Source organism: Prionailurus viverrinus, chromosome A2, assembly GCF_022837055.1.
Source record: "Prionailurus viverrinus isolate Anna chromosome A2, UM_Priviv_1.0, whole genome shotgun sequence".
In the NCBI taxonomy this organism is placed as follows: domain Eukaryota; kingdom Metazoa; phylum Chordata; class Mammalia; order Carnivora; family Felidae; genus Prionailurus; species Prionailurus viverrinus.
This window is the reverse complement of record NC_062562.1, coordinates 15,832,916-15,854,052: the sequence shown is the minus strand read 5'-3', so window position 1 is coordinate 15,854,052 and position 21,137 is coordinate 15,832,916. Positions and strand designations below refer to the sequence as shown.

At 39.2% G+C, this 21,137-nt stretch overlaps 1 protein-coding gene across 3 annotated transcripts in view; it reads left to right on the top strand.

Annotated features, from left to right (window-relative positions):
* SETD2 (SET domain containing 2, histone lysine methyltransferase) overlaps positions 1-21,137 on the top strand; it is a 125,260-nt gene that overhangs the window by 96,226 nt on the left and 7,897 nt on the right. For all 3 annotated transcript variants that reach the window (XM_047838103.1, XM_047838093.1, XM_047838111.1), the window contains exons 16-18: positions 4,029-4,163; positions 6,668-6,807; positions 9,445-9,556. In XM_047838103.1, the coding sequence (XP_047694059.1) occupies positions 4,029-4,163; positions 6,668-6,807; positions 9,445-9,556 (387 nt within the window). The remainder of the gene's footprint in view (positions 1-4,028; positions 4,164-6,667; positions 6,808-9,444; positions 9,557-21,137) is intronic.

Here is a 21,137-nt window from a genome sequence, read left to right as displayed (position 1 = left end):
TCAGTTTTAGTTTTCTTATCTATGAGATGAGCAGAATGCCTCAGCATGGTTGAGGTTTGCATGAGATAATGGATATTAATAATGACAGAATTAAAGCACCATTTACCTTGAAGGTTTAATTATAGTTACCTTAATGATGTCGACAGAGTATTGACATTTGTGGAGTGTGAAATGCTCCTAGTCAAAGTCATCTATCTGATATCTGGTCTAACCTCCAGTAGAAGGAGACCTTGAGGTCTGTGGTGTTCAAGTGTAGTATTGACCATACCATCATGGGCTACTAAGAATTTGCAAGATATGATAACTTTGACAGTGAAGTAGTATGTGATGTGGTGTGATATAAATTTGTGTGTGTGTGTATGTGTACACATATGCAGTATCTTTCACATTTGGAGCAGATATGTTATCAGAAGGTGACTTTCATTTTTTGCCACAATTGCTTATCAAATGTAAAAACTCAACTTCAGCTGAGGGCACCTGATTTGTAGTGGTTTTGTGACATTACTAAGTGACCTATTCTTACAAAGTTATACTAAATCACATCTCAAAAAATTGAGTCCTAAGACTATAATTTTCACATTATAAAGTGAAGTGACTCAGATATAAAGTAATAGTGATTTTTTTTTCCCCTCTAGAAGTAGGGGTAGAATAATTATGTTTTCTATAACATTTTGGACCTCCTTAGATTCCTCTTCTAATTCCCATTAGAAGTCCCATTTTAAAGCTATTTCTAGGGGCGCCTGGGTGGCGCAGTCGGTTAAGCGTCTGACTTCAGCCAGGTCACGATTTCGCGGTCCGTGAGTTCGAGCCCCGCGTCGGGCTCTGGGCTGATGGCTCAGAGCCTGGACCCTGTTTCCGATTCTGTGTCTCCCTCTCTCTCTGCCCCTCCCCCATTCATGCTGTGTCTCTCTCTGTCCCAAAAATAAATAAACGTTGAAAAAAAAATTAAGAAAAAAAAATAAAATAAAGCTATTTCTAGACTGTATTTATGTTTGAGAAATTAGCTTTCATGTAATTTCAGGTCTCTTGAAGGGGAGAGCCAATCTCCTACAGATTTCCCCCCAGCAAAAGAGAGACTTGATAGGCATATGCTATTTATTTAAAAAAAATTTTTTTTTTCAACGTTTATTTATTTTTGGGACAGAGAGAGACCGAGCATGAACGGGGGAGGGGCAGAGAGAGAGGGAGACACAGAATCGGAAACAGGCTCCAGGCTCCGAGCCATCAGCCCAGAGCCCGACGCGGGGCTCAAACTCACGGACCGCGAGATCGTGACCTGGCTGAAGTCGGACGCTTAACCGACTGCGCCACCCAGGCGCCCCTACATATGCTATTTAGATACATCTCACAAGTATGTACATCTTCCATACTAACTTCAGTGGAATTGCAAGCCAGTTTCCCCTTTTTATTACTATTGCTAGTTTTGGCATTGCCATGTGATTATCAGCTGGTTTGGATAGATAATTTAATAAAACCCTGAAGAATGTTCATTTTCTTTCTTTCTTTCTTTCTTTCTTTCTTTCTTTCTTTCTTTCTTCTTTCTTTTTTTTTTTTTTTTTTTAAGCTTATTTATTTTGAGAGGTGGAGGCCAGGGCAGAGAGAGAGAGGAAGAGGGAGAATCCCAAGCAGGCTCCGTGTTTGACAGCACAGAGCCAGCATGGGGCCTGATCCCACGAACCGTGAGATCATGACCTGAGCCAAAATCAAGAGTCAGACGCTCAACTGACTGAGTCACCCAGGTGCCCCGTTTTCTTTCTTTTTGACAGTCTGAGTTTTAAACACTGTACCTCTAAATGATTACTGCTATCTTGGGTGACTTTTTTTTTTTGTTTTTAGTCCAGCAAGGCTGATGTTGTTCAGATATTTTTGGCATTTCCTTTGGAAGTTATTTCCAGTATGTGTCACATTCCTTCCTGATGATAAATTATTATCCTTTAAATATATCTTTGCATGTTAGAAACAGGTGAAATTTGTCTGGAAATTTCTCATCTGGTAAATTACCTCATCTGGTAAATAGAGGGAGTGCTCAAGCTGGATAATGCCATTTCAGGTCAGAAGTTACCTCACAGCCAGCATTTGGAGCCAGAGTCTTCATTTCAAGGAGACTATAGCTTTAAAACTCCAGTCATCAAATCCTTTAGATGAGCCTTACTTATTAGCTCTGATCTTGTCAAATTCTCCATGCACAAAGTTTAACTGAGAGTCAAAAGAATTTTTAGCCTCCAAAATATTAGCATCTTTCTGTTGTAGATTTGGGTGCTTAATCTCCTGATCACTATGGAGATAACATGTTTATCAGTTTACTGTCTTCTTCAGCCTCCCAGAAACTGTTTTTACTCAATCAGATATACCAGCACATTTATATTAACTCCCTACATGCACAATAACTTGCCTGTTGTATCCACTCTTCAGGATGCTTCCTTCGGGCATCAGGGCCATTACAGATTCACTTTCCAGATCATACACTAGATCATAGATTAGACCCCAGTTAGATATGTTTTGTTTTATAGCTTATTTTTAGCAAAGTTGAAATTGAACGTTATAAGAATTATTTATACTTCACCTCTGAGATTATACTTTTAAATTTCTTTTTTTTTTTTTAATTTTTTAAATGCTTATTTTTGAAGATTTTTTTTTTTCAATGTTTATTTTTGGGACAGAGAGAGACAGAGCATGAACGGGGGAGGGGCAGAGAGAGAGGGAGACACAGAATCGGAAACAGGCTCCAGGCTCCGAGCCATCAGCCCAGAGCCTGACGTGGGGCTCGAACTCACGGACCGCGAGATCGTGACCTGGCTGAAGTCAGACGCTTAACCGACTGCGCCACCCAGGCGCCCCATATTCTGTATTCTTAAAATAAAGTCAGCTAGAGAAAAAGAACATTAAGAAAATCATAAGGAAAATACATTTACAGTACTATACTGTAGAAAATCTGTTATAAGTGGCCCTGTGTAGTTCAAATCCACATGTTCAAGGGTCAGCTGGGTTGTATTCTTCCTCTTTTTCTCTGTGCCCTCTCGGTACTTATCCAGAAATCTTCTTGGTAGTTCCATTGGCCTAATCAGACTCTTTGGGTCTTTACTGGTATCATTTGGAATGATTGTATTTTATATTTTGAGCACTTACCAGTTAATACTTCTGAAATTATTTTATGTGGTGGAATCTCAGTCCCTAGGATCAAAATCTGTCCTCAAGTACAGGCTGCATCTATCTCTGTTCACCTCCTTGGTAGTCATCACCTCTTGAGACAACAGGGTTGTGTTTCAGGGCTTGTTGTCACCTCTTCTTTAAGAGTGTTTCTAGTGCTGAGAACTAATTCCAGAGTAAGTTTAAGTCCTAGCCGTGGTCCTTAATTTCTTATGTGACTCCAGGTGGGGGAGATCCTCACCTCTGATGGTAGTCAGGACTAAATGAGATTATATACGTGAAAGGGCTTTCTAAGCGTCATGAGGCACTGTATAAATCAGTGTGTGGTAAGAATTTTATCTAGAATGAATTCTGCTGTCTTTCTCAGACAGAGAGACCCTCCTTCCTCTCAGAGGGAGTTGTAATTAGATCACTGTCTTACTTCCTCTGCTATGAATCACTCACTCTCTTTGACCTTTTCCAGTCAGAACAACCTGTTAGTTTTTAGGAGTTGGTAGTAAAAAGGCTTTCTGAAAAGAGCCCTGTGGAACTGTCTTGGATATACTAGGTGCGGCACTTCAGTTGTTATTACTGTGGTCTCCCTGGAGGCTAAAGAGTTGGACAGCTCTTAGGAGCCTCCCCCCCTCCCCCCAGCCTTTTCTGTTTTTTTGTTTTTTGTATTTTAATGGTAAAACCAAAGTAAGTAAATGAGTAGGGAATTACTAAAAAAAGAAACTTCTGTGTTTGAAATAAAGGATTGTTTTACACATTTGTATCGAAATACTCTTTGCTAAAAGTTAAAATTCATGGATTCCAATAAGAGAATGCCAACTGAGAAGACAGTTACTGCTTTATTAGAGCCAGAAGAGTATAAATTATGAATTTCTTCATTTTATCTTTAGAGTTATGCCCAACCAAGTCTTCAGTACATCCAAGGACAGCAGATTTTCACAGCTCATCCTCAAGGCGTGGTCGTACAGCCAGCTGCAGCCGTGACTGCGATAGTCACACCAGGGCAGCCTCAGCCCTTACAGCCGGTAAGAAACCCTTCAGGTGATAAAATACTCCTTAGCTGTGTACCTTATCTTTAGAAGGTCTACTTTTGGTTTAGGTTTTTATTTTTGTTTCTTTCACTTGGTTTTGTTTTTTTTTTCTTTAACTTTGGTCCCCAGTTTCACTCAAGGGCTTGCGTCTCTGAGGAAGCATTACTCAATCATTAAAAAAAAAAAGTTCTCTAGATTTTACCCCTATGTTGATTGATACATATTTTGCTCCCGATATCCTTTTTATTTATAATTTAAACCGACTTTGTATTTTTATACTTTGCTCTGAATTGCTAAAGTAACAATTTTATAGAGTAGCTATTTGTATTTTATGGAGTACTGGAATATGATACTATATCAGACCCATGGACTAGGAGTACAGAAGTGAACTACTTCACTGTACATGCTGTACAATATGTAGTAAGAGAAACGTTTGGTATTCTGTAACATATGGAGAAGGATGTGGTGAAATCTTGATGAAGTGGGAAATGGCTGGCATTGGAAGCCGTTGAAAAGCTGAACAGAATAACTTGATCACATTAGCACTTTGGAGTTGTGACAGCTCCAGAGAAGGTTCCTGCAGCAGTCCGGTGAGTGATGGCGGCTTTAGACAGGTAGTACAGTTAGTGGGGATGGAGTATAAAGACTACATGTGGAACAGTTGGGAGATGAGACAGTGTGCTCTTACAGCAGGTATTTGAGGGCTTGCTAGGAGTTGGGCCCTAGGAATTTTGAATACAAACCTAAGACTCCATTCCTATCCTTAGAAGCTGACATTCCAATAAGAGAGTTGAGAATCACAATGAATAATACTAAAAGTAGAGATTAGTGTCACATAAGGTGCAGATAGTTTGAGGAGGGAAAGAATCATTCCCAAGTGTGGGAAGGATTAGTAATAAGTTCTGAATGATTCGAAGTATTCTCAGGTGACACAGAAGCTTAGGACAAAGAGGTCACTTTATAGGCTGGAAGGAGGACTACAGGTAGAACTGAAGTAGGACACCAAAAAAAGCAGCTACATGAAGTAGGATTAATGGTACGCATAAAACAGTGATGCTCAAAGACCTGTGTTTGCTTAAAAGTGGTCCCATTTTATCTGAGCCTGGGATCTCCGGTTCCTCTTTGACTGCTCAAGCAGAGGTAAAGCTGGAAAAAGTATTCTATATTAATTGGCTTACACAGAATGAGAATTAAGGGCATATATTCTTATAGTAATTTATTATTAGTCTGCTAGACCTATTATAACAAGATACCACAAACCAAGAGGTTTAACAGAAATTGATTTTCTCACTGCTCTAGAGTCTGGAAGTCTATACCATCAAGGTGTTGGTGAGGTTTGGTTCTAAGGCTTCTCCTTGCCTTGCACATGGCTGCCGTCTCCCTATATATTTACGTTCCCTAATGTGTCTTTTCCTCTTATGAGGAAACTACCCTTTTGACCTCATTTAATCTTCATTGCCTCTTTAAAGGCCCTATCTCCAAATATAGTCACGTTGAGAGTTAGAGCTCCAATGTAGGAATTTGGGGGATACAGTTCAGTCCCTAGACAGGGATTGTGAGGTTTTCATGTTTTTCAAAATGTGACATTAAATTTTTATAAATACGCAGTTTAAAATGTACAGAAAAATAGATAAGGGTTAAGTGGTAACATTCTGTCATACTGCTTTTCAGCTTTTTTCTTTAAAAAAGATACATCTAAAGCTAATTCAGCTAATCAGGATCCAGAAGTTGGTATATGCCATTTAGCATTGTTTTGTTTTGTTTTGTTTTTAATTTTTTACATGTTTGTTTATTTTTGTTTTTAATTTTTTTTAATGCTTTTATTTATTTTTGAGGCAGAGAGACAGAGCATGAGCAGGGGGGGACAGAGAGAGAAGGAGACACAGAATCTGAAGCAGGCTCCAGGCTCTGAGCTGTCAGCACAGAGCCCGACGTGGGGCTCGAACTCACATACCTTGAGATCATGACCTGAGCTGAAGTCGGATGCTTAACTGACTGAGCCACCCAGGCGCCCCTGTTTATTTTTGAAAGATACAGACCTTGAGCAGGGAGGGGCAAAGAGAGAGGGGGAGACACAGAATCCAAAGCAGACTCCAGGCTCTGAGCTGTTAGCACAGAGCCCGACATGGGGCTCGAATTCACAAACCGCAAGATCATGACCTGAGCTGAAGTTGGACACTTAACTGACTGAGCCACCCAGGCGCTCCTAGCATTTTCTATTTTATTCTTTTTTTTAAGGTTGAAAGATACTGCTCTGGATAGTGAGCTGCTGAATATTTTTAAATGTGGTATGTTGGATGGTGAACTTGGAGCCAACTGTCAATTTTCTGATAGATCCCTAAAGCTGTTTATATACTCTGTCTCTGATCATTTCCCAGATTGAACCTTTTTTATCTTTTTTTAAAAGATACAGAGGTATGTTTTTACATATTGCTTAAGTAGGCTACTTTGTCCTTTTTGAGATGTCACTGATGAAGAGTCTGTGTGTTTCTTTTTAGCCTGAAATGGTAGTGACAAATAATCTTCTGGATCTGCCACCCCCCTCTCCTCCCAAACCAAAAACCATTGTCTTACCTCCCAACTGGAAGACAGCCCGAGATCCAGAAGGGAAGATTTATTACTACCACGTGATCACAAGGTAAGAAAGGCTGTGTGGGCATCTCCAAATCAGTTTCAGTTGGTCAAAGAAGCTGCCATCATAAGGGGAGATTTATGATTATTGGCTTGATGTCATTGGCTGGTGTTCACTATGCTTGAGGGCTGCTAGATTTCCAGAATCATGTCTTAAATGTTATGTTATGCCTTTTTAGATAGATAAATTTTGATATATTTTTAATCTACAAGACTCTTTTGCGGAAAATTAAAGAGCTTGTAAAAATAAATAAATAAATAAATAGATAGATAGATAGATAGATAGATAGATAGATAATGACTTGATTTAACGTTGTGGGTATTGAAGGTCCTGGGCAAACCTTTTCTGTAAAAGGTCAAATGATGTTTTAGGCTTTGCCAGCCAAACACAATTACTTAGTTCTGCCATTGTTGTGCAAACAGCCATAGACCATACATAATGAATGGTCATGTCTGCCCAATAAAACTTCATTTACAAAAATAGGCTATTAATAGGTCAGTTTTGGTCCGTGAGCCATAGTTTGGTGACCCTTGCTGTTTATAGAAAGCTCAATTTATCTTTTTCTTAGAAGTTTAAAAAATACATATGTCTTTTAGACAAAAGATAGCTTTATGTGAATATATGTAATTTCTGTGTGTGTGTGTGTGTGTGTGTGTGTGTGTGTGTGTACTCATTGGTATATAATCTTATGTGAGTTGTTGGGATACGTCTTCTATAATCTTTCTACCAATCTGTATAGAACGTTATCAATTAATATAGAACTACACTGTTGTTGTTGTTGTTGTTGTTTTTTAATTTTTTTTTTTTGAACGTTTATTTATTTTTGGGACAGAGAGAGACAGAGCATGAACGGGGGAGGGGCAGAGAGAGAGGGAGACACAGAATCGGAAACAGGCTCCAGGCTCTGAGCCATCAGCCCAGAGCCTGACGCGGGGCTCGAACTCACGGACCGCGAGATCGTGACCTGGCTGAAGTCGGACGCTTAACCGACTGCGCCACCCAGGCGCCCCAGAACTACACTGTTTTTAGTGCATGCTTATACTTTGAGGGATCAGCAAACTATGCCCATAGGCCACTGGTATTTGCAAATGAAGTTTTGGGGGGAACACAGCCACTCCCATTTATTTAGGAGTTGTTTATGGCTGCTTTCACAATATAGTGGCAGAGTAGAATAGTTGTGGCAAAGACCATGTGACCCACAAAGTCAAAAATATTTGTGATCATTTATAGAAAAAAAGTTTGCCAACTCCTGTTCTTTTGTATGGCTATATAAAATTTTATTTAACCCACCCTAACTGATGGATTTTCACGATTTTATATATAACTCTAACCCTGGACATCCTTGTAGATACTAATCTTACCTTCTTTGGGTAGATTTCTAGAGGTAGAATTGTCAGTCAAAAAGATAGACATTTCAAATTGATAATTATTGTCAGCTTACCATGAAAAAAACTGTACTATTGTAGACTCCCACAAAAAGTGTACAATAGTGCCTTTTTCTTCACGTAATTTCTTTTAATCTTGTAAGTGTAATTGGTGAGACATCTTATTTTCATTTCCAGTTCTTTTATTGTTGAACCATCTTTATCGTTGGCCGTTTACATCTTTTGTGATTTGCTTGTTTGGGGCATGTACCCATTTTCTGTCATTATTATTAGATCCCTTTATCAAGGTTATTGCAAATGTTTTTGTTTGTAATGTCTTACAATTTTAAAAAATTTCATACAAATATTTTCTTTTATGGTTTTTCAAGTGCCTCTAACGTTTCTGACAAAAGTTTGGTGTGGTAGGAAAGCACAAGACTGCAAAGGCAGGATTTGACCCACCAGATACGTTGCTAGTTCTCTGAGGCTTTTGACATTTTAAGGGATTCTCCTTATAGCATTCCCTGTGACAGCTGACTTCAGACTCCTGAATTGAATTTCCTTATTTCCAGTTGTTACCTCACAGATCTAGCTGTAAAAAAAAAAAAAACAACAAAAAAACTACAATGCTTTCTTATTTGCAAAACAACTATAGCATGCAATGAATGAGTTAACATGGTAGAACCCTTCTTCTTGCAGTCAGTTGAGAATATTTGGGACCAAGGGCATAAGTTTTTGACTTGAAGTCTTTTCCATGCTATGAGTCATCGAAGCAAAGGGGCACAACCACAGACAAGAAGGCTCCCAAAGCAAGGAACCATTTTCTCATGTGACCAAGGATTGTGAGGGGTGTGTTGTGATTTATTTTATTTGCTCCAAGTACATGCTGGGTACAGTTGCTGTTGATCTCTTCACCTGCAGAGGGGAGGTATAGGCAAGCACTGACTCCATGTACTTTTTAGGTTTTGCTGAATCCTATTTTCAGAACATTAAGAGCCAAGTGAGAAACAGACAGGATGTTTTGGTTTTACTACTCTCTTCGACAAGGCAAACATCGCCACCTCACTGGCTAGAGAAATACAGTGGGCTAAACAATGTATGTCTGTGGGATAGAATCACTGCTGCTGGGAAGATAGCAAAAGAATGTTTCTATCTTATGAAGCAGACTTCCTCTATGTCTCATTACAAATGTTGTATTTTATGTGTATATGAGCAGAGATGCCTGTGCCAGAGTTCTCTGTTTTCTGGCCACGATAGCATGGCTGTTCTTACCTTCTAGGCAGACTCAGTGGGATCCTCCTACTTGGGAAAGCCCAGGAGATGATGCCAGCCTTGAGCATGAAGCTGAGATGGACCTGGGGACCCCAACGTATGATGAAAACCCCATGAAGGTGAGTATGGCTTACACATGTTTCCGGATCATCTGGGAGTCTGTATCCTGTCATCTTGCTGGGACAATAGCCATGTGGTCTTGTGATTCTATTTTCCTTATTGTTCTGGAGAATTAACACATGTAGTAAATGCTTGAGAGGCCTAGGGCATCCAAACAGTACAGCAGTATGGTATGTAAAGCAAAAAATACAAGCCCTTAATTTCTTTCCAGCTGCTCTCCTATCATCCCTTTCTGGAGATAAATACTGTTAACTAGTACAGGAGTTCTCAAACCTGGAGTAATTTTGCTCCCTCGAGGACATTTGATAATATTTAGAGACATTTTTGGTTGTTAAAAGTGAAGGAATGCTACAGACAAGGGAAGTCACCAAACATCTTACAGTGCACAGGACAGTCCCCCACAACAAAGAACTGGCCCAAAATGTTAATAATGCCAAGGTTGTGAAACTTTACTTTGGTGTGTGTTCTTCCAGACCCTTCTGGGAAATGTACACACACAAGTGTTTTTCTTTCTTTTCATTTTATTTGTTTGTTTGCTTGTTTGTTTTTATTTATTTTTTTTTTTTTAATTTTTTTTTTCAACGTTTATTTATTTTTGGGACAGAGAGAGACAGAGCATGAACGGGGGGGAGGGGCAGAGAGAGAGGGAGACACAGAATCGGAAACAGGCTCCAGGCTCTGAGCCATCAGCCCAGAGCCTGACGCGGGGCTCGAACTCCCGGACCGCGAGATCGTGACCTGGCTGAAGTCGGACGCTCAACCGACTGCGCCACCCAGGCGCCCCTCTTGTTTGTTTTTAAAAGTTTATTTATTTTGAGAGAGAGTGAGCGCATGAGCAGGGGTGGGGCAGAGAGAGCGAGAGAGAGGTCCCAAGCAGGCTCCGCGTGTCAGCGCAGACATCCATCGGGCTCATTCCCACATGCCATGAGAACATGACCTAAGCGGAAATTTAAAGAGTCAGACGCTTGGGGCGCCTGGGTGGCTCAGTTGGTTGGGCATCTGACTTCGGCTCAGGTCATGATCTCGCACTTGGTGGGTTTAAGCCCTGCGTCGGGCTCTGTGCTGACAGCTCAGAGCCTGGAGCCTGCTTCAAATTCTGTGTCTCTTCCTCTGTCTGCCCTTCCCATGCTCATGCTCTGTCTTGCTCTGTCTCTCAATAGTAAAATAAACATTAAAATATTTTTTTAAAAAAAGAGTCAGGCGCTTAGCTGACTGGTTAAGCCCAGGTGCTCCTTACTTTTCATTTTAAACACACAAATAGAATCATAGTATTTATATTCTATTATAACTTCCTTTAGTATTTCTTAGCAATTTGGGGTATCTGGCTGGGTCAGTTGGAGCATGCAACTCTCGATCTTGGGGTTGTGAGTTTGAGCCCCGTGTTAAGTGTAGAGATTACTTAAAAATAAAACCTTAAAAAATATGTCTGTCTTAGCTCTTTCCTTGTAGATCTGCTGCATCCTTTTTTGATGCACTGTGTCTCATTTTAAATGTTTTAGCTCATTGACTGAAATTTTACATAGATGGTGTGTTTCAGTGTCCTGCCATTTTGGGATTCATAGTTCTGGGAAAAAGTTAACTGTTTACAACCTCACCAAAGGAGTATCCTCCACCACCTCCCCCCAACACACACTTTTTTTTTTTTTTTTTTTTTTTTTTTTTAAGATTTGGGACAAATATTTTACTATGGAAATACTATTTTAGAAACAAGGCAAAAAAAGAGCTTATCCCTGATCTCTCCCTCTGACAAAACAGTAATTAGGATTAGAGGTCAAGTAAATGAAATACACAGTGACTGAATTATAACCATTTTTATCCCTGTCCGCTTATAATAAGACCCACTATCTCCTGGAGTAAGGTGTCTTCAGTGAAATCAAAGACCATATTTCTGTGTCCTAAGATCTGAATAGTATTCAAAAAATTTTTTTAATGAGAAGAGGCACTTAACTAGTTAAGTCAGTGGAGAGGTAGGAGAGAGGGAAGAGGGCAAAAAGGAAAGAGGTTGGAGTGAAAGAATCAAAGTGGAAACAATGTACTTTCTGTCATTTTATTCACTTGGGGGAAGCATTTTCCTTCCTTCAGCATATATTTGCCATTCTCCAAAAAACCAAGCATTTCAGTTAAGTCCACGTGGAGCCTGCTAAATTCCGAATGAATCACTGGAGTCACTTAACCACATCACTGTAACTGTGGTATTGTCACATTTTCTTGAATCATTTAGGAATATGCCCAGGATTGTTAGGCAACTGCCATTTAAAGTATCCAGAAGCTAACACACCACAAACAAAAAACCACAACACCTCCCTCTTTGCAGACATCTGTAGCTCTGTTAGTTATATCCTTTGAAAAATAAACAAAGTTTGAGAAGAGATCCCTGGTGTAGGAATACAGCTGAGCTCTGAGACCAAGTTTATAAAGTATGTCAAGAGACCTTACTTTTTGCACCTTAGCCATTAATTATGATTCAGTGTTTTGGTCTAGGGTAGAATACTGTTTGATTGGCCATAGGAGAAGAATAATTGCAAAAGCTCACTATATACATACCACTTGGGGAGTCTGTTTATCAGATTGTATCTGATAACATGGAGAGAAAGTGAGTAACATGTTCTAGGCAAGGCTGTGGGTTCTCAACTCCTGCCCTGGATTAGTTATAGTAAATATGTACACTGAATCCCAGAAAAGCTTCAAGGCCCTAAATTAACATGATATTCAGGTTTTAGTGGAAAACTGTTCTACTTTATAATCTGTCTGAACATACTGGAGTGTGAGTTCAAAGTTAGGATTAGAATTAATACTTTTTTGTTGCTATTAATAGAAGGCAAAATAACAGACTTTTAGTTTGATCAGATTTGAAAGTTGGGAGAGTACTCAGTCCACAGGTGGGGTGTATAGGGATCGTATCATATATCCCTTTTGTGAATTGTAAATATGAAGCTCTTACTGCATGCTTACATCGTGAAAGCCTGTATGAAATTTGAAGGGCCAGACCTCAGCCAGGAAATCGGTTGGAGTATGGTAGATATAACTTGACTGTGATTAAGGAACTTTCTATGGCAGCAGAGAAGTGTTTTCTCACAGGGTCTCTACTTAGGAGTTTAAACCAACTAAAAATTATGATTTTTGTTTTCATTGTGTAGCGAGATAATAGAGATGATTCCCAAGGTGAAATTCTACTTGGGAATGACTAAGGTGGTGGGATTTCCACTGTCTAATGGAAGAGTGTTCCTTGGTGCTCTTCTAAAATGTCAGTGATAAGAGAGGGAAAAATAGTTGCTGTTTTCAAATAACTGTACCATACTGCTCATTAGCACTATTAAAAGAGATTGCTTGACTTTAACGCCACTAATAAGAGATCAGAAAGAACTCTATGTGTTTTTAATATATTTTGAAACCTGGTAATAGGCTTCTGAAAGAATAAGATACTTTATATACTGTTATTTTTTAATAGTGAGTGTGTGTTACATTCTCCAAGGTGTGCTTCATTTGGTTTAGAGGGACAGACTAGGAAAGCTAAGAAATCAGCATGTTTGCATTTGTAGCAGAGAGGTGTTTGACTGAAGGACTTCCACTGTAATGTGTATTTGTAAGAGTACCAGAATTTTCTCCAATCAACCCACATAGTGTAGCCTTTCTCTAGCATTTCTTAAAGGCTAGCCTCCTGACATTTGTTTCAATTATATCATTAAATTATTTCAGGAATGTTGAACAACAGACAACAAGGAGTCCATTCAGGGGTCTGCAAAAGCAAATCTAAATCGAGTGTTTAATTCAGAAATAACTCTCCTGTATAGCTATGCTCCTATGTGTTGGGATGGGGGTTGGTGCTTATGTAAAGATGAGAAATTATAAAGTGGGAAATCATAAAGAGGAAACATTCCTCCTAGCTCTTAATTGCCTCAGAGATGTTACATAGACTTCTAATGGAAATTTAAAGATGTCAATTTTCAGAGAAAATAGGAGAGAAATGTTTCCATTATTCTTCTTTACCAAAGTACAAATACATAAATAACTCTCTTGGAATTCAAATCATAATAATCTGGGTGCACAATGAAATTAGGCTGCCAAGTGTAGTTCTTGCTGTGGACAAATAGTTGAAGATTAGAGGTGTCTTTTCTCCTAAATAGAATCATAGTCAAACCAAAACAATGCTTATATCTTCAGTTTCTTGAGTACATTTGACCTGTTCATGAAATAGTTGTACCATTTCTATCTGAGCAGAAGATAAAAATCAGTTTGAGGAGGTTTTATACCTAATGTTTGATTTTATGTAAATGACACCTTTGGTAACCAGCTTGAAACATTCTAGCCATGTAATTCAGAAGAAAGGAAAACTTTTTCTGTGGCTATTTGCTTTTGTCTAAACTTTTTCTCCCTTATTCTCACACATAAAACACTTTATTGTTTGCAGCACATTTAATATTACACCTTTGTATTTGCAGATGTTTGCTTTCAACTGTAAATAACAAAAATGTAGCTGAAACCAGCATAAACATAAAAAGAGACATATTGGGGGTGCCTGGGTGACTCAGTCAGTTAAGTGTCCGACTTCGGCTCAGGTCATGGTCTCGTGGTTCGAGACCCACATCGGGCTCTGTGCTGATAGTGCAGAGCCTGGAGCCTGCTTTGGATTCTCTGTCTCCCTCTCTCTCTGCCCCTCCCCCACTCACGCTCTGTCTCTCTCCCTCAAAAATAAACATTAAAAAAAAAAAGACATTGGCTTGTATAACTTGAAAGTCAAGAGTGGTATTGGCTTTAGGTATAGCTAGATTCTGTGGCTCAGATCATGGTGTCAGATTTATTATAATCTCTGATTCTCCTCTCTGTGTGTAAACAAGTCAGAGTCAGATCTGGAAATTCTTTTAAGAACAGCTCAATGATTGTTGGAGGAGTCCTCATAAAGCACCATGCTTTGGGTAAGGGTAAGGGATGATAGTGGTGTGACCTGAGTCCCTACCACCCAAATAGCTTACCTGATCATGGGGAGATCACTGAGACTCCTGTGTTAACTGTCCTGGATTTTCAGCCAGTGATTCACATATAGAATCTGTCAGATTAGTTTCTATATAGCCAGGAGCTGAGTCACCTTCAGCTCTTAAGAAAATTGATCTTGGGGACGCCTGGGTGGCTCAGTTGGTTAAGTGTCCGACTTCAGCTTAGGTCATGATCTCACTTTGTGACTTTGAACCCTGCATAGGGTTCTCTGCTATTGGCACATAGCCCACTTCGAATCCTCTGTTCTCTCTCTCTGCCCCTCACCTGCATGCTCTCTCTCTCTCCCTCTCTCTTTCTCTCAAAAATATAAACATAAAAAATTTTTTAAATGATTTTGATGATCTTTAAGTATGAATAATGAGCAAGATTTTGGCATTGTTTTGGTCAGTTATCATAGAAGGTAGAAGAGAGTACTTGTGAAATCCACTCAAGTGCTGTGGACCCGTGGAAGCTGGGAGAAGGCTGACCAGCACCTGCAGCAGAAGCTGCCATCTACATATAGGAAATCTCTGTGTTGGCAGTGATGGGGCAAACTGCCTGACTTTAGGAACGTTTACGTTGCTTAGTGGAGGGCACTTTTGGCCATGTATGAGAGCTGTTCTTCAGAGATTTTTCAGAATCTACTCACAGAGAAAAAATAAACTATATGCGAATTTTTTGCAAGTTAAATATTTAGAAAGGTATTGTACAGATTTTGGCTTTAGGTTCTTTACCTATCAAGAACAAAAGAAGGATGTTTATTCAGTTTATGACATAGAAGTACTTAATAAAATATTTATGAAATTAATCTATCAGGGGAGTAGATGAGTAGCTCATTGATTTCTACAGTGTTTATGTCTTAAGGCTTATGTCATAGGCCCTAAAATTCAGAATGAGGCTGCAAATAGAGGAATTTGTAAGCAGTGATGCAAAGCAATTCAGACTCTTATGGATGGTTTTATTACCCATTACCTTTTCATTACCCATGACTCTGACAGTCTCTGCCTTTTAATTGGTGTGTTTAATCTGTTAATATTTAGTAAATGTGTCAGTAACGTTGGGTTTAAGATCTACCCCCTCATTTTTTTTCTATTTTTTTCATCTGTCTTCTGTGTGTTTTTTTCTTTCTTTTTGAATAAATTTACATTTTCCCCCAAAATACTTCATTTTATCTTTTTCTATTGGCTTATTATCCGTTCTTCCTTATTTAACTTTTTAGTAGTTTCTGTCAGGAGTGGTTATCAGAGTGTAGTGCGGGGACCCCTAGGGACTTGAAGACCCTTTCAAGGGAGCCATGAGGTCAAAACTGTTTTCATAGTAATACTAAAACATCATATTCCTTTGTCACTCTCATTCATTCATAAGTATACCATGGAATTTTCCAAAGGGTACATGACATGATTAAATGTGAAGGAAATGAGAATCCAGCTGTTTTCTGTAAGCCTGACATTAAAGAGATTTCTAATATATAAAACTGTGCCACTCTTAATAATTTCTTTAGTTTTGGAAAAGAAAGTTACCATATTCACATATGATAGGTTTGTTGATGCTGTTTCAAAATTAATATTTTTTGTTTACATTTAATTTCTAATAATGGTAAATTTGCATAGATAGAATCCATATGAGCAAAAGCTCTTTGAAGAGCAGGGGCGCCTGGGTGACTCAGTCAGTTAAGCGTCCAACTCTTGATTTTGGCTCAGGTAGTGATCTCCCGGTTCGTGGGATCAAGCCCTGCATCAGGCTCTATGCGGATAGTGTGGAGCCTGCTTGGGATATCCTCCCTCCCTCTCTCCCTCTCTCTCTGCCCCTACCTTGTTTGTGTGCACATGTACTCTCTCTCTCTCAAAATAAACATTTAAAAAACATTTGAAGAGCAAAAAAGGAATCCTGAGACCTAAAAGTTTAAGAACTGCTGGTCTGTGGTTTACAATATGAATATTTATCTCCTTATAGTCTCATGCCAAATACCATTGTATCTATCTATAATTGTAAGAACCTACTTATATTTTGCCCCCTCCTGTCCATTGTACTGTTACCATACATTCTTTTTATCCTGTCATATGCTATGAACCCCAGAATATATTGTTATGTTTTTGCTTTCAACAGTTCATTACATGTTAAATTTTTTAAACTTGGGAGCAAAGTCTTATATTTACCCACATGGTTACCAGTTCTGGCAAATTTTATTCTTTCATGGAGATTTGGGCTCTTTCTGGAATCATTTTCCTTTAGACTGAAGAGTTTCCTTTAATATTTCTAGTATTTCAGGTCTAATGGTCATGAATTCTCTCAGTTTTTGTTTGTCGGAAAAGTGTTCTTGTCCTTTTTTTTTTTTTTTTTTTTTTAACAGACTTTATTTTTTAGAGCAGTTTTAGGTTCACGTCAAAATTGGGTGGGAAGTGCACAGAGTTTCTCTATGACCCTGTCACCATACATGCACAGCTTCACCCACTATCAATAGCCTGCCAGAGCAGTCCATTTATTACAGTCAGTGAACCTACAATGACCTATCATTACCACCCAAAGTCTATAGTTTGCATTAGGATTCTTGGTGTTGTACACTCTGTGGGTTTGAGAAATGTATAATGGTATGTATCCACCATTATAGTATCATACAGGATAGTTTTACTGCCCTAAAAATCCTCTGTGCTCCCCCTGTTCATCCTACCCTCCTTGTCCACGTCCCTTATCACTATCCCTGACAACCAGTGATCTTTTTACTGTGTGTGTAGTTTGGCTTTTTACAGAATGTCATATAGCTGGGCTCATGTAGTGTGTTGCCTTTTCAGATTGGCTTCATTTAGTTAGCATTATATATTTAAGGTTCCTTCAGATCTTTTCGTGGCTTGCTAGCTCACTTCTTTGTAGCACTAAATATTTCATTGTCTGGATTAACCACAGTTCATGTATACATTAACTAGCTACTGAAAGACATCTTGGTTGCTTCCAAGTTTGTGCAAGTTTTTTGTGGGCATAAATTTTCTCCTCATTTGGGTAAATATCCAGAATCATGATTGTTGGATCATAAGAGTATGTTCAATTTTGTGAGAAGCTGCCAGACTCCTTCTTACCTTTATTTTTGAAGGATATTTTCACTGGATATAGAATTCTAAGTTGAGGGGCGCCTGGGTGGCGCAGTCGGTTAAGCGTCCGGCTTCAGCCAGGTCACGATCTCGCGGTCCGTGAGTTCGAGCCCCGCGTCAGGCTCTGGGCTGATGGCTCGGAGCCTGGAGCCTGTTTCCGATTCTGTGTCTCCCTCTCTCTCTGCCCCTCCCCCGTTCATGCTCTGTCTCTCTCTGTCCCAAAAATAAATAAACGTTGAAAAAAAAAAAAAAAAGAATTCTAAGTTGATATTTTATTTTCCCTTTCAACACTTAAAAGATGTTATTCCATTTTTTCCTTATTTAGTTTTTCTTTTATTTTTTTTTAATGTTTATTCTCAAGAGACAGAGACAGTGTGAGTGGGGGGGAGGGTCAGAGAGAGAGAGGGAGACACAGAATCTGATGCAGGCTCCAGGCTCTGAGCTGTCAGCACAGAGCCTGATGCAGGGCTCGAACTCACAAACTGTGAGGTCATGACCTGAGCTGAAGTCGGACACCCAACCAACTGAGCCACCCAGGTGCCCCTATTTACAGTTGTTTCTAATAAGAAGGATGTACTTCTCTTTGTTCCCCCAAATATGATATTTCTTTCCTCCTTTCTGTCTGCATGGAGAAAAGTCTTAATCTTCTCATTAAAATTGGTTTTTAAGAATTTGATTGTGATGTACCTTGGTGTTGTCTTCTTTGTCTAACCTCTCTGGTTTTTTTAGCCATTTGGATCTGTGGATTGATATTTTTCATCAAATATGGAAATAGATTTTTTTACTTCAATTATATTTTCCAGCTCTAAAATTTCGGTTTCGTTATTTTTAATAGTATCAGTTTCTTTGCTCTTTGTTTTCCTTTAGATCCTTGAATGTTCGTAATGTTCAGCTTCACTTTTATTTCTGGGCATGTTTCTAGTGACTGACTTTTCCTGTGATTATCTGATTAAAATTTTCCTGCTTCACGTGCATCGAGTAATTTTCATTTGAGCACTGGACATTGTGCTTGTTACATCATTGAGTTTCAGAGTTTTATTGTCTATGAAAGACTGATAGGCTTTGTTCTTGGCAGGCAGTTAAAGATCAGTTTGATTCTTCAGAAGTTTGTTGTTAATTTTTGGTAGGTTGGGTCCAGAGTAGTCTTTTCTCTTGGGATGACTGCCACTATCCAAGAGGTGGTCTTTCTTGGATCTTCACTGAATGCCTTAGGTTCACACCAAGGTCTCTTCACTCCGACTGGTAGAAGCTCAGATGTTTTCCAGTCTTCTGTGAGCTTTGGCAGTTGTTAGTTTATAGCTCATCTCATACACTTCGAGCTGCAGTCTTATCTCCTCAGCTCATGAGACCAGCATGCTATGCTATGCTTAGGTTTTCCTCCCTGCTCTGGGGTCTGGTACACAAGGAAAGCCAGGATACTCAGGGCATACCTTCTTTTGTCCCTTGTTTCTGGTATGGTAATCCAGTGCTGCCTAATGTCCAATGCATGGCAACTGTTTTTTCATGTATTTTGCCTAGTGTTTTGGTTGTTTACAGTAAGAGGGATAGTTCATTAACAGTTAACTTGTCATGGCCAAGAAGCACAAGACTGTGGAAGGGCTTAAACAAACAACTTTATTGAGGTAAAACATACCTACCATAAAATTTAGTTTTACAATTCAGTGACTTTTAATAAATTCACCAAGTTGTGGGGTGCCTGGGTGGCTCTAAGCATCCGACTTTGGCTCAGAGCCTGGATCCTGCTTCAGATTCTGTGTCTCTGTCTCTCTCTGCCCCTCCCCTGCTCACACTCAGTCTTTCTCTCAAGAATAAATAGATGTCAAAAATTAATCAATTTACCAATTATGCAGCCATTACTATAACACGCTTTTAGAACGTTTTTTATCCCCCCATAAGATTTTTTTATATCCCTTTACAGTTAATCCCCATACCTACCCCCAGCTCAACAACAGATCTAGTTTCTTTCTTTCTTTCTTTCTTTCTTTCTTTCTTTCTTTCTTTCTTTCTACTTATTTTATTTTGGGGGGAGAGTGTAAGCAGGAGAGGGGCAGAGAGAGGGGGACAGAGGATCCAAAGTAGGGTCTGCACCGCCAGGCTGACAGCAGCAATTGTGATGTGGGGCTCGAACTCACAAACCATGAGATCATGACCTGAGCCGAAGTCAGACGCTCAACCGACGGAGCCACCCAGGTGCCCTGTATCTGTTTCTTTCTTGATAGATTTGCCTTTTCTGGACATTTCATGTAAGTGGAATTATATAATGCATGGTCTTTGTGACTGGCTTCTTACATAGTGTAAGGTTTTCAAAGTTCATCCTTGTTATGGCATATATCAGAATTTCATTTTTATGGCTGAACACTATTCCCTTGTATAGATGGACCACATTTTGTTTAGCCACTCACCACTTGATGGATGTTTGGGTTGTTCCTGATCTTTGGCGGTTAGGAACAATGCTGTGTGGATATCTGTGTATCTCATTGCATGTGCATTTTCGGCTCTCTTGGGTAGGCACTTAACAGTGGAATTGCTGGGTCATATGTCTGATTTATGTTGAACTTTTAAGAAATTGTCAAATTGTTTTCTAAAGTAGCTATATCATTGTACATTTCCACCCCAGCAGTATGTGAAGGTTCAGTAGGAGAGTTTTTATAGAAACAAGTACCCAGAGAAAAACCCCATAACTGTTATGTGCTTCCAGCAAAATCTCGTTGGATATTCACCCTGTATCTTAGCTTCTTAGCCTTTTATCTCTGATTTGTCAGCTTTACCTTTTCTAGTATTTCTGTGAGAAAATGTAAACAAAAGTCATCTATTCTGCTATTAACCCTTTGATCTGGATATAACAGATGACAGAACAAATGAGTTTTGATCTTCCACCCAAACTTGTCCTGAAAGACCAAAGGCTTGAGGTGTCAGTCTTTGTACCCCTTTCCAGACCATAGTTTCTGACATTAAGATGTACTCTGACTTGGATAGCTAGGGACTTACTTGGATCCAACCTTCCTAACCAGTTTACAACTGCATTCATCTGGCTAGTATCTCAAAAGACAGGAGAAGGAAGCCTTTAGAGTGTTTTTATTTCTCTGGCCAACTTTTTTTTTTTTTCATCTTTAGGGCTTTTGTATAGATTTTAATTCCCTTGGAGGTACAGATTGTACTATTGTGAATTTTCATTAATTTACATATTTTGTGTGAGGTATTAGGGATAGAAAAAGAAATAAAACTGAATACTAGTCTTCAGGAAGTTCATTCTAAAGAAGTAGCCACATATATAAACCAAGAACACAGTGGGATAATTGCCATATTAGAAGTATGTACAGGAGCGCCTGGCTGGCTCAGTCAGTAGAACATGCGACTCTTGGTCTCAGGGTCGTGAGTTCTATCCCCATGTTGGGCATGGAGCCTGCTTAAAATAAAACAATAAAAAATAAAAAGTATGTACAAAATGCTATGGGAGCACAGTGATTAATGGTTTGAGAAGATGCATCGGTGAAATGTCACAAAACATGACTTTACCTTATAGCCA